Source organism: Chionomys nivalis, chromosome 14, assembly GCF_950005125.1.
Source record: "Chionomys nivalis chromosome 14, mChiNiv1.1, whole genome shotgun sequence".
Classification (NCBI taxonomy): Eukaryota; Metazoa; Chordata; class Mammalia; order Rodentia; family Cricetidae; genus Chionomys; species Chionomys nivalis.
The window spans coordinates 5,881,572-5,894,142 of NC_080099.1; the positions used below are offsets into that span (position 1 = coordinate 5,881,572).

The 12,571-nt window shown below is 46.3% G+C and overlaps 1 protein-coding gene across 1 annotated transcript in view; it reads left to right on the forward strand.

Annotated features, from left to right (window-relative positions):
* Window positions 1-12,571, forward strand: part of Znf236 (zinc finger protein 236) — a 90,249-nt gene that overhangs the window by 71,638 nt on the left and 6,040 nt on the right. Inside the window, 4 exon segments of the mRNA XM_057788731.1 lie at window positions 1,237-1,424; window positions 2,853-2,984; window positions 7,068-7,265; window positions 10,864-10,993. Coding sequence (XP_057644714.1) covers window positions 1,237-1,424; window positions 2,853-2,984; window positions 7,068-7,265; window positions 10,864-10,993 — 648 coding nt within the window.

The window sequence follows — 12,571 nt, forward strand, 5'->3', positions numbered from 1 at the left end:
ATCCTAGCCTCCTAATGGTTGTACTGCTTTTGAAGGTTCCAGGTCTGTGCAGCACATTATGGGACTCCACGAGTGTGGATCTATGGAGGCCTTGTATTTGGAGAACTCCACTTACAAGTAAGTAGCCTGGCTTTCCTGTTGGCCCCTGACTCTTAGGCGAGGCTCTTGTTTGTTGTCACACAGGTCACAGAGGTATTGGCAGGAGCCTTTTTTTTTTTTTTTTTAAATACCTTCCAAGGTCATAGTTTTATGAGCTCAGCTTCTTCAGTATTGCTTTAGGTCCTCAGTGCCTGCCACCGGCCTGGTCCAGGATAATGAGCATATGTGTGTAGGTTAGGGGTTCAGGGTTGTGAGAACAAAGCATGTAGACCTGGCTGTGTATGTGTGTTCAATTCTGATGCCCTTGCAGGACACAGATGATCCTGTTCTAGTGCATCTCAGTTGCCAGGAGGGCATAGGAGTGTGTTTCCAGAAGGAAAGGCTTGTCTGGTTTTGCTTATTCTGCTTTGGCTATCTTCCTTGTCTTAGCATTGGCTGCTCAGTAAAACATTTGAAGGTTTTGTTGCATCAAAAGAAAATGAAGATGTCATGTTGAATATGTTACTACTATAAGAATTGTGTGAGCTTTCTTTTGACAGCCTGCATTTCAGAATAAGTAGACCTTTAGGAGGCATGTGAGGAGATAGCCGAGTCAGGTTTAGCCACTGAACTCGGTATCTAGTTGTCTCACTTTCGTCAGTGCTCTGTGGTCTTACTGAGTTTTCTTTCTATGGTGTTAGCACTGACTAGGGCCAGAGGCCTATCTTCCCTCTTCAGTTTTTTTCTCTATCAGGCATGTCTAACTTGCAAAGGTGGCACTGGAGAACTTTAAATGCAGACCGACACAGAATTGTAAATTGACTTAAAACATGATTTTTACCCCCTTTTTGTGACTTGATTGCATGGTTCTCAAGCATGAACTTTGTAGATGATGCTGCTGTTTCAAAGAGTCAAAAGGTTGGACACACCTGCCAGATTGTGTGGGAGAAATGGAGTACGTGCAAGTACGTGCTTAGATGTGCTTGTATGTGCTTAGACACCAAAAAAGGCCTCTGTCATCCGAGTGCATCAAAGGCAATCTATGATTTCCTGTTGTGGTACACAGTGGTGGTGCCAAAGGTTTCAGACTCTCTTCCCAGGCCCTAGGAGAGTGTTTCCTCAACTTTCTACTGATTACTTATTTTACTTCTTTTTTAGAACTTAATCCTACAAGTGGGAGTCTTCCTTCAACAACACCGATGTCACCATCAGCCATTTCAACCCAGAACCTGGTTATGTCTTCATCAGGTGTGGGTGGTGATGCCAGTGTCACGCTGACCCTGGCTGATACTCAGGGCATGTTGTCTGGAGGTCTGGACACAGTTACATTGAATATCACCTCTCAGGTGAGTGTTCTACAGAGAGAACTTCTGGGACCCTTTGAGAAGGCTTCATGAATTTGTTCTTAGTACATAGCTTTCTCACTGAGTAGTATATTAATTGTCAAGAGGTGAAATTATTTTTATAACGTTCTTTCTTATAACATTGAGTAGAACTTAGATTGACTTGTCTATACCTAATAATAATCAGTTGCTATCTTATTAACTTTTCTATTGCCATAACCAAGGCAGCTCAAAAGCACTTTGAGGGCTTGCTTACAGTTTCAGTTAGTCTGTCATGGTCGGGAATTGTCAGCAGGCAGGCAGGCATGGCACTAGAGCAGTAACTAAGAGCTTCCATCTTGATCCATAGGCAGCAGACAGAGAGAGAGAGAGCATGGGACTGGCCTATGCTTTTGAAACCTCAAATCCCATCCCCTAGTGATATACTTTTTCCAACAAGGTCACACCTCCTAATCCTTCCTAAACAGTTCACCAATTGGGAAGCAAACCTTCAAATATATTAACTTGGCTGTGGGGCCCTTTCTTATTCAAGAAAGTGGCCATCCATTGGTGTCCAGCCCCACTTAGCTCCTGTGCCAGTACCCCAGCTTTGTCACATGGCATCCGTGGTCAGGAAGAGAGAGATGAAAGCTGGTTTATCTTGCTGTCTTGTTTTTATTCAGTCCAGTGGGATGTATTGCCCACATTCAGGGTGGATCTTCCCTCTTAAGTACCTCAGACTAGACATTTTTTTCATAGACATGTTCAGAGGTTTGCTAGGTGACTCTAGATGCGGCTGACAATTAGCACTGCCCTGACCTCATCTACAGTCTCTGCAGCCATTGCTCTCTCTGCAGGCGTGTCTGTTCTGTGTATTCCATTTCTTCATACATCATGTGGAGCTTTGTGAATGGGTTTCCAGGGCTCACCCATGTCATACGGCATATAGTATCTACTTCATACTTTTCATTGCCGAATATATTCCTTTGTGTGTGGGGGTCACAGTAGTACTTCCTTGTATGAGTACCCCTTATTCCGTCTGCATATCCAGCAGTTGGTAAGAGTGGAGCAGTTCCATATTCAGGCTGCTGTGAACTAGCCCCTCTGTGCTGAGACGTCCTGCCAGCTGTCAGATGAACCTTAGTGTCATCTCTTTTACTGTTTGCTTTCCAAAGTGATTATGCTATAAAAGGCCTTTATTTTAATTACATTTTATTTATTTATTGTGTGTGTGTGTGTTTGGGCATGTGTGTACCCCAGCATTCATCTGGAGGTCAGAAAACTTATCTCCTTCCGCCATGTAGGTCTTGAGGATAAAACTTAGGCCGTTAGACTTGGCAGCTGATATAATATTACCCACTGAACCATATTGCCAACTCCTAATGATCTTTTAAAAAGTCTGTGTGGTTTGATAATGTGACAACTTCTAAAATGATAATAATCTTTTACCAGGGCCAGCAATTCCCAGCATTACTCACGGATCCCTCTCTCTCAGGCCAGAGTGGAGCAGGCTCACCACAAGTCATATTAGTGAGCCACACTCCACAGTCCTCTTCGGCTGCTGGTGAAGAAATAGCTTACCAGGTATGGCGCCTGCGTTACTCACTCAATGTCAGAAGGAACAGTGAGAGGCCCATGTGGGATGCCTTAGTCAATGAAGAGTACCCTGTCAGACCCAGAGCAGAGGTGCTGAACACTGTGGGTCTCATGGCCAGGGCAGGTGACAACTCCCAGACCTGGGTCAGTGATAGGTGTGGCTTAGAACTACCATCTTAGATGTGGCCAACAGCAATGTCATATACTTGCAAATCATTATTTGCTGCCTGTTTCCTGCTCAGTCTTCTTGTGGCTTTTTACTTGTATTTATTAGTTCATTTTGTATATTTTCTTGAAGCACTTGTTGGTTCTTTTATTTCTTCCTTTACATTTGATATGCATTTTACCTGCATATGTCTAGGTAAGACATTTTTCTTGTTTAATTGGTCTTTTTCTTAAAGTGTATGTTTTAGGACCTATACTTGTCGTAATGATATTCTGAACATAGGAAAGTCTACAAACATTTTCTAACACTTGGCTGAGCCGGAACCAGAATAAGTGATTGGTAATCTCTGGATTTGGGGGAGCTTTAACCTTTATATTCTTCAGAAATGAGGCATAACTAGTTTACCAGTTTTTTAGCAGCACAAGGTTTTTTTTTTTTTTTCATGAGATTGGATGCTAGCAACACCAAGAAGTTTCCCAGTCTTGTCTTCAGAGACCAGAGCTTGTAGCTGTATCTCAGGGTGTATAACTAATTCATTGTGTAGAAGGGTACAGAGTAGAGGCAGCAGAGAGGGGTGTTGGGGGAGCTCGCATCCAGCACTCAGGCATAGCTGTGCACCACAGTGCAGTGTCCCAGGAAGTCCGATAGTCCCTGCAGTGGTGCCAGGACAATCCTGTCCAAGTCGTGGGTTGGGTAGGTAGATATGGAGTACCCCTGTTGCTAACTTAGCTACCAGTTGCATCCACCCCAGGTTAACAAGATGGAGGGAAGTCCAGGTCCCCAGGATAACAGAACAATGTATCCACTGTCAATTTCAAGTTAGCGAGCTGCCTGGCATGGTCAAGTATGTCGTTGGCAGAGTGCACTTATCTAGAAGGAAGCCCCCAGGGCTTAGAAGTTATGTCCCAGGAGCCCTTTAAGGTGGAGTTTTAGCACCCGGTCCTTGACTGTCCACCATGAACTTGATATTAGGGAAAGCAGTGACTCCTTGATCATGAGTTCAGCTTCCAGTCTGTTTGTCTGGTCCCTTGAGTTTCTAAGCTCCTTATTTGGGGCCAGTCCCGCTACCCACTTCTTGTTTTATATGACTAGTAATCTACCGTCCTGTAATTTGTGCCTTTCTTTAGCATCCAGTTTTTTTTTTTGTTTTTTTTTAAGATTTATTTATTCACTATGTACACAGTGATTCTGTTTGCATGTATGCCTGCAGGCCAGAAGAGGGCACCAGATCTTGTTACAGATGGTTGTGAGCCACCATGTGGTTGCTGGGAATTGAACTCAGGACCTCTGGAACAGCAGGCAGTGCTCTTAACCTCTGAGCCATCACTCCAGCTCCTAGCATCCAGTTTTATAGACCTCCAAAGCCACAGCGCATTCCTATATTAAAATTCGCTTGAAGTTTTTCTACTTCATTTGAGTGGTAGGTAGTAATGAAGTGAACTAAATAACAAAAGCTTGATCTAGCTTGTGATTATGTTTTTCAGATTTCAAAATGTTAAATACAAAAGTGGGGAGGGGACATTGATTCGCATAAGTGAGCAGTTAGTATGGGACGGTCTCATAGGCGTTTGCCACCATCAGTGTTTGAGCCTTATCCATACTTTCAGGCCGCTAGGCCCTGAGTTCAGTCTGTCTGGCTCTGTTTCCCACCAAGCCTTTAGCAGGAGACTGAAAGTGATGAGGAACTTGGGTTTTTTTCCTTGACCAATGTGTACCTACTGTGCCACCATATTCTAGCTGGAGAGCTCTGAGAAGCCCCACGCTGGCATGAGCTCCGCTTTTCTCACCCGTAGATGGTAGTGGCAGTGTGAGGAGGTCCAGGTCCTAGCAGAGCACATACTGAGCTGGTAAAACTGCTACAAGGACTAACAGGTGGGGTCTTGCTCTTCCCTGGCCAAATCCAAATTGGAATGACATGACGAATGCTCTCCTGCGTCTGTGTGTCTCTAGCACATACTGCCTCCTTTCATGGTGCTGGCTGAAGACTGGGCAGTCGAGGTTTTCTGATGGGAGCCTACCCTGCTGCCATTGGCACCTTTTGTTCACTCATGCCACTTCCTGTGGAGGTAAAGCTTGCTGCTGTGTCTGAGGCTGACTTTGCTCCAGGACACTTCTGTGTAATTCAGTGTAGCTCCACTGTGTCTGTCACCATAGCAGATGGGGAACTGAGATGTAGGGTAGCCTTGAATGATGAAAATACACTGATGAGAGCCAAAGCTGCCTAGGAATCCAGGTTTTCCCAATAACAAGACACTACACTGTTTGAGTAGAACAGGTTTAGACATTTGTGTTGTTGGCTTTCCTGTTCATCGAGTCCACTGGCTCCAGTGGAAACTTTAGAGAGAGGTTAGGCTATTGAAAGGAATAAATGAGGTAGGGCGGATATCAGCATCTTGTGAGTAAAATGTTCAGATCAACATCCTGCATTTCCATTGCTGAGGGAGCAGGTGTCTGTTCTAGTCACAGGCTTTGTTGATTGCCAATTCTTTCCCTCCCTCCCTCCCTCCCTCCCTCCCTCCCTCCCTCCCTCCCTCCCTTTTTTCTTAAGACTCATTTTGTTTGTGAATATTTTGCCTCCATCCGTGTATCATGTGCTGGCGGTGTCTGCAAAGGCAAGAAGAGGGCATCAGACATTAGACCCTGGAGCTGTAATTGCAGGCCATCGTTAGCTACCATGTGGAGCTGGGGCTCAGCCTGGGTCCTTTAGCAAGAATATCACGTGCTCTTAATTGCCAAGCAACTTTCGTGTCGTTTTTTTTACCCCCATAGTCTTTTATCAACTATTACAGAACAACATTGGTAATCATTTATTCCAGGGCTTTATAAACCTTTTTTATTCACATGTTCTGTGACTGCCTTAACATGTATTTGTGTATTTTTCACTGACACACACATGTACACACATATACATATACACACACGCTCATTTTCTCTTTGATTTGAGTATTTTAAAATGAGATCTTTGCAGTATCTTCTGCTTTTTTCTGTTTTGTTCTTTTTAATTTTTTGTATCCACTCTTGAATATTCCAGTATTTTGAAGAAAATATTCAGCAAACCAGGTAAAAATGTTGGCAATCACATAATTTTTTAATAATTGCTTCATTAGATTATTACTTATTTCTAAAGCTGAGGTCGCCTGTTTCTGAGGGACATGCAGTTAGCCTTCTGCTTTATTTGCTGTTCTTGGAAGTTCTGGTGGAATCCCATGAAATTGACTTGAAAACCAACTCATTAGTTGCAATCCACAGTTTAGGTAAAATAACTTAGCTCAAACAACACTAATGAAACACCATTGATTTAGTTTAGTGCAGTATGTGGGGCTCCAAACCACAGCAGTTTTATACATTTGTATTTTACACGTGTGTGTCTTGTGTGTGCATGTATGTGTGTAGGCACATGGGGTGGAAAACAGAGACAATTTGGAGAAATTCGATCTCTCTTTCCAACATGTGAGTGCAAGGTCATTAGACTTGGAGATAGGCATCTTTATCAGCTGAACCATCTAGCTGCTCCAAACTGGGGCATTTTAAAGCAATGTCTGATATTTTACATGCCAGAACCTTTCATATATGCCTTATCTGGTCTTTCCCAGCCCCATTGGTGGCTCTGTGGTCCCTCATTCTTGTTCCACTGTGGTTAAGCCTGCAGCTTGTGTGGCCAGGAGAGAAGTTTGGTAGCTGCTCTAATCTGGTGGGTATATCCCCATGCTCCCTCATTGGCCAGGAACTTAAGTATCCTAGTGATCCCAAGGCAACTGTATTTTCTGGCCTTACAGAATTTCTAAGTTTTTCCTGGAATAAGTTGGCCAGCTGTGTTCATATTAGGCAAGGCAGCAATTTTCTTTCCTACCTGGCAGTTGCAGACCACACTTTTGTAGTAACCTAGAACTCCTAACTCTCTCCAGGTGACTGATGTCTCTGCCCAGCTGACCTCTACCAGCCAGCCTGAAAAGGAGGGCCCTTTACACCAGTGCCTGGACTGTGAGCGTGCCTTCTCAACAGCTGCGGTGCTCATGCACCACAGCAAGGAGGTGCACGGGAAGGAGCGCATCCATGGCTGCCAGGTCTGCAGGAAGGCCTTCAAGCGTGCCACACACCTAAAGGTACACCCTGGGGACAGCGGGCAGCCCACATTTATGGGGATCCACAATATTTCTCACGAAAGTAAATGCTGAGCGACACAACTCTCTCTATTCTAGAAACAGTGATGTGAGTGTGCATACCTGGTTATAGGCAGGATAGGCCTTTGTTGAGTGCCTGTGAGTAGATTACACATTCGTGTACAATTCAACATCAATTCTAATGTAAATTAAAGTCACACCATCCTCTCATGACTCACTCATCAGACTGACAGAAGTGTGAAAGCTGCTGGCATGTTTGAGACCATGGGAAAGCTGACTTATGGTTGTTGGATCTGCAGTGTGTCACAGCGTACCTTGAGGAACACAGGGTGACTAACAGAACTCTATGTTTACCTGCAGCCTTGCAGGGACCCCGTTGGCTACACAGGATGGTACATAGGGTTCCTCACCTTGTAGGCCACTGTAGCAAGGTGGTAGATAAAGGATGGGCATCCCTAGGGAGGGCCTTACATATATGTAGGAAGGATGCAGAACTCTGGGAGGTAATTTCAGGGTAGAGTCCCAATCCTGTCCACTTAGTGAGGAGATAAAGTCTCATTTATATAGCCTTGGCTAACCTGGAGCTATGTAGACCAGGTTGACTTCGAACTCTTGGAGATCCACCTGTGTCTGCCTCTCTCAAGTGCTGGAATTAAAGGTGTGTGCCATCATACCCAACCTTCCCTTTTTCCTTTAAAGGGAACCCTGTGGAGCAGGGTAGGGGGAAGGAGAGCGGCAGACACCAGCAAATCCGCAGTGGAGAGCCTGACAGGTGCTGCCTGAGCAGGTGGCCACAGTCGGCCACCTCACAAAGCTAGTGTGTGACGGAAACAAGGCTGTGACCTAACTGAAAAACTGTCCAACCAATCCCAATGGGGATGGCCTTCAGAACACCGAGAATCCTCGAAACTGTCAAGGCTCTCTGAGCCAGGAGAGGCTGAGAACCAGTTGTGGCCAAGAGAGTATATGAAAACACGGCAGCTTAGCATGTACCTTGGGCCTGGTCAGCTCTCCTGTCGGGGAAGAACTAGGTGTCTGTTCAAGCTGACAATAGTGTGTCAATATTCTGAACCACAATAGTGTCTCATGCCAGGATAAAAGGTAGGGATGGGGAATCTGTGGCTGTGAGGTGTTGTGTGGATAGGTAGTTACATGGTGTCTCCCTGTACTTTCCCCTACTTTCCAGTAATTACATCTAGCCCTGTCCTAAAAGCAGTCAAGCAGTATCAGCCACATACGTAAGGAGGCCTACTGTGACCCTGGGCTGTACGTTCCTGGAGAGGCTCCAGCAGCACCACGTCTGCAGATGGCCTGAAACTGCTTCCCTTTCTATGCATGCCCGAGCTCAAGCTCATTGTCCTCTTGTAACTGGGACACTCCGCTGCTCTCTTCTCACCTGCCTTACCATGGGGAGCTGGCTCACTGTAGATGTGTTCTCTGGCCTTCACTCTGTAGGCCTGGGGTATGCTTCCTTCCTTTCATCTAAGTCAAAGCTGCACTAACCAGTGTTTACAATCCTCTCCCATGACTACAGACCAAGTAGGAGAGGAGAGGAACCAGATTAGAGAGGGTAGATACACACTTAAAATCTCTAATCTGCTTTTTTGAGGGTCACTGGCAAGGTTTACTCTGAGAGGTCCCTGTGGTGGGATGAAGTCTCCTCTCAGCCCACACATAGCCAGTCCTTCATGGTCATCTCCAGGAGGGATCTCTTCTCTGTCCATGTTCTTGTGCGTTGAGGCTGAGATATGAGCTGCCCCAAGCCCATTTACCTAACATGAGGGCTCACACACCACTTACATCTCCTTCCCAGACCTCGCCCTCCTGGAGACTGCTCGTCCTCACCCCATTCTCATCTCCTCCTGCTGATGCCCTCAAACCTCTGTGCTTTACCACGGAAGCTCCAGGAGAGCATGTGGACCATATCTGAGGCTGTAAAAGAAGTTATCGAGAGACAGCAGTCGCATGTCTTTAACCCCAGCACTCGGGAGGCAGAGGCAGGCGGATCTCTGTGAGTTCGAGGCCAGCCTGGTCTACAGAGCTAGTGCCAGGACAGGCTTCAAAACTACTGAAAAACCCTGTCTCGAAAAACTACAAAAAAAAAAAAAAAAAAACAAAACAAAGAGGAGAGAGAGAGACAGCAGCCATCCCCAGACAGGGCACAGGAGGTGCTAGTTAGCCCTCTCTTTGTCCCACTAAACAAGTTACCCTTGGCATAGGGTTGATTTTATTTTCTGATGGCTTGGAAGAATTGATCATTTGATGGTAGTAATTAAGAACTCTGTAATAGGGAGGGCTAGGAGTGGACAGTGAGAGCACTGCTGTCCTTCCCTGACTCTGCTCCTTATACATGCCTTCCAAGGGCCGTCCCCCACCCTGCCTCCAGTCTGTTCTGTCCACCTGTCTGCCCGCTACACACTCCAGTACATATGCAGGAGCTCCCAGCGGAAAGCCCTCCTGCAAGTGTAGCAGACTCTCCCTGCTGTAATGAGAGAACGCGGTTGTCCCTGCACCAGCTTCAAATAGCGGCTCTGTTACTGTGCGCACCACTAATGCTGTGCCACTGCCCTCTGGAAATGGGTTATAGAGTTACAGCATGGTCCTTCCCAAATAGTGGATTATCTGCTCTCCTGAGTATCAAGTGCCTGGGGTTTGTTGCAGAAATAGATGACTTCATCCTCTGAAGGCATGGTATTCACACAGCTGTACACAAAGTGTGCCTCTAATGAAGGAGGGAAGTATCAGCTCCAGGTGTTGAGAGTAAGCACAACACAGTGGCAAAGTTACTGCTGGAGTCTTACGCTCTGCAGCCTGTCCTAAACTCTTCCTGACCTTAGCATCTCATGTTCTGTTTGTCCTGTGACCCATCTCAGGCCGTCTGGGTGGAGTAGTGTTCGTCATGAACCTGTGGTGCAGGTGCAGTGTTCCTTCTCTCTGAATTCTGCTTCAGGGCACAGGGCACTTTAAAGACTTCCCTCCCTCTAGCAGGGTAATTGTGTGCTTTACAAAACTTTGAAAGTAACCTCATTGCCAGCCTCAGGCACAGAGCACAGTGGCTGTCTTATTTCTGAGAAAGTCAGATCACACAGATCTAAAGTCACTGGCAGGTGAGTCACACCCATACAAAGTACAGTTATCTGATGCTGTCAGAGATGTGGGATGCACCGCATAGTGTCGTTATGTAATTGGTAGAGTACCCAGAGCCACAGGTGTTCTGTGAGAGTTACTGAGAGACTCTGTCGGCTGCCTGTGGGCCTTGACTTCCAGGTGAACTTACGGAATGTGGGAACAGAGAGGATCAGCAGGCTCTTCACTGGAGTGCACTGTGTGAAGGTCACAGTCTCCCTGAGCTGTCACTGCAACCTGAGGAGGGAAATATTGTCCCTTGTGTGGACTTGGAGCTGCCAAGGCCATGGCTCCTCACCCCCATGCTGCTGCGATAGGCTCCAGGTCCAGAAATTCCAGTCAGAGATCACCGTGGGGAGGCTATTGGGTTTGCATGAAGATTCCTTTCTGTTATTTCAGATCTCTCAGGTTCCAGTAGGGCCTAACATGTGCTGGTTTCTGTGTGTTCTGCCAGGAGCACATGCTGACACACCAGGCTGGTCCTTCGCTCAGCTCTCAGAAGCCCAGGGCATTCAAATGTGACACCTGCGAGAAGGCGTTTGCCAAACCCAGCCAGCTGGAGCGGCACAGCCGCATTCACACAGGTAGAGCCACGGGGTGTGCTGTTGTTGGCTGAAGAGTCCTGGGTGAGCAGGAGTGAAGCATAGATACCTGTGGGGTGTGAGACATTCTTTACAAACAAGGTCCGCGTGTTCTACTTTGCCCTAATTTTTAATCGCCTTACCACCTTAACTTTTTCACTTGAGATTGGCGTCCTCACTGTGACCTTGGGGAGTAGGAGCGATTTCATGGCGCGGCCTCTTCCCTCCATTGGTTAGGAAGATGGAGGGCTCCTCTCCAGCTCTCTAGGCTGGTTGCTTTGATCTTTCTGCTCCCTGCTGACTCTGCACTCTGCTGTATCTACTGTCTACATCTGCTTGAGCCTCTTCAGAGGAAGACCAGTCCAGAAACAAGCTCTCCTGGCCTGGATGTTTGTAATTTCCTTGCTGAGGAGGCAGACTGGAGAACACTGTGGCTCACTGTCCAGCCAGCCTAGCCTCCAGTCTAGTTTCAGACTTACTGAGACTCGTTCTCAAAAAGCAATAAAGAAGCTGGACATAGTGGAGCACACCTTTAATCCAGTACTGGTAGGCAGAGGCAGGCAGATCTGTCTAAGTTCGAGACCAGCCTGGTCTAGATAGTAAGTTCCAAGCCAACAGGATTACTCTGTCCTAAAAAACAATCAGAAAAACAAAATCGACAGCTCCTGAGGAATGACCCTGGAGTTGTCCTGACACCCCAACCCACCCCAAGCTGGTGTGCCCGGCCACATACAGACGCACAGATATATACACATAATTGATAACATGCTTCTATTTGATCATGGGTTTGTTTTTTGTTGTTGTTGTTGTTGTTGTTTTTGTTTTTTCCTTTTTCAAGACAGGGTTTTTCTGTGTAATAGTCCTGACTGTCCTGGAACTCACTCTGTAGACCAGGCTGGCTTTGAACTCAAAACTCAGAGATCCTCCTCTTTCTGCCTCCTGAGTGCTAGGATTAAGGGCAAGTACCACCGCTGCCCAGTTAAAATTATGTTCTTGTTTCTGAGTTTTTCCACTTTTTTCCTCTGTAGTGAGGCACTGTGCTAATAGTACTGTATCCTCTATAGCTATGGGTGGTGAATTGAACTTTAAACTACATTTTAAAGATTTTTTTTTTTTTTTTTTTTTTTTTTTGGCCAGGAAAACATTGAACTTGATGGTGGCTGCCTCATGCCCTCTGGCTCTAGTATGCTTTGATGGCACATAATTATGTCACATTGTCATTGTGGGTAGACTTACTGGCTTGACTGAGAGGGACTTGAGCCCTTAGCACACATGTCATTGTGGAGTAGAGCCAGTGAGATGGCTTTTCAGTTTTGGGATTCACTTAGAAGACTGAGATAAAGCCTCATTTGTTGCGCATGGTCACAAGGGAGAAGAAACAGGACCAGCTCAGAATACAGTCAGGACAGTCATGGATCCCTAGTGTTCAGGGACAGTCTGGGAGGCCTTCTGGGGAAGGGTCCTGATACTGCAGCAAGAGGCTGCTACACAGAGCAGGTGGGAAGAACTTGTAGGCAAAGGGGAGTGGCTGTACCCCACCCCTAGGCCTCCAAAATGGGGGATTGTTCCCAGGAAGCAGGA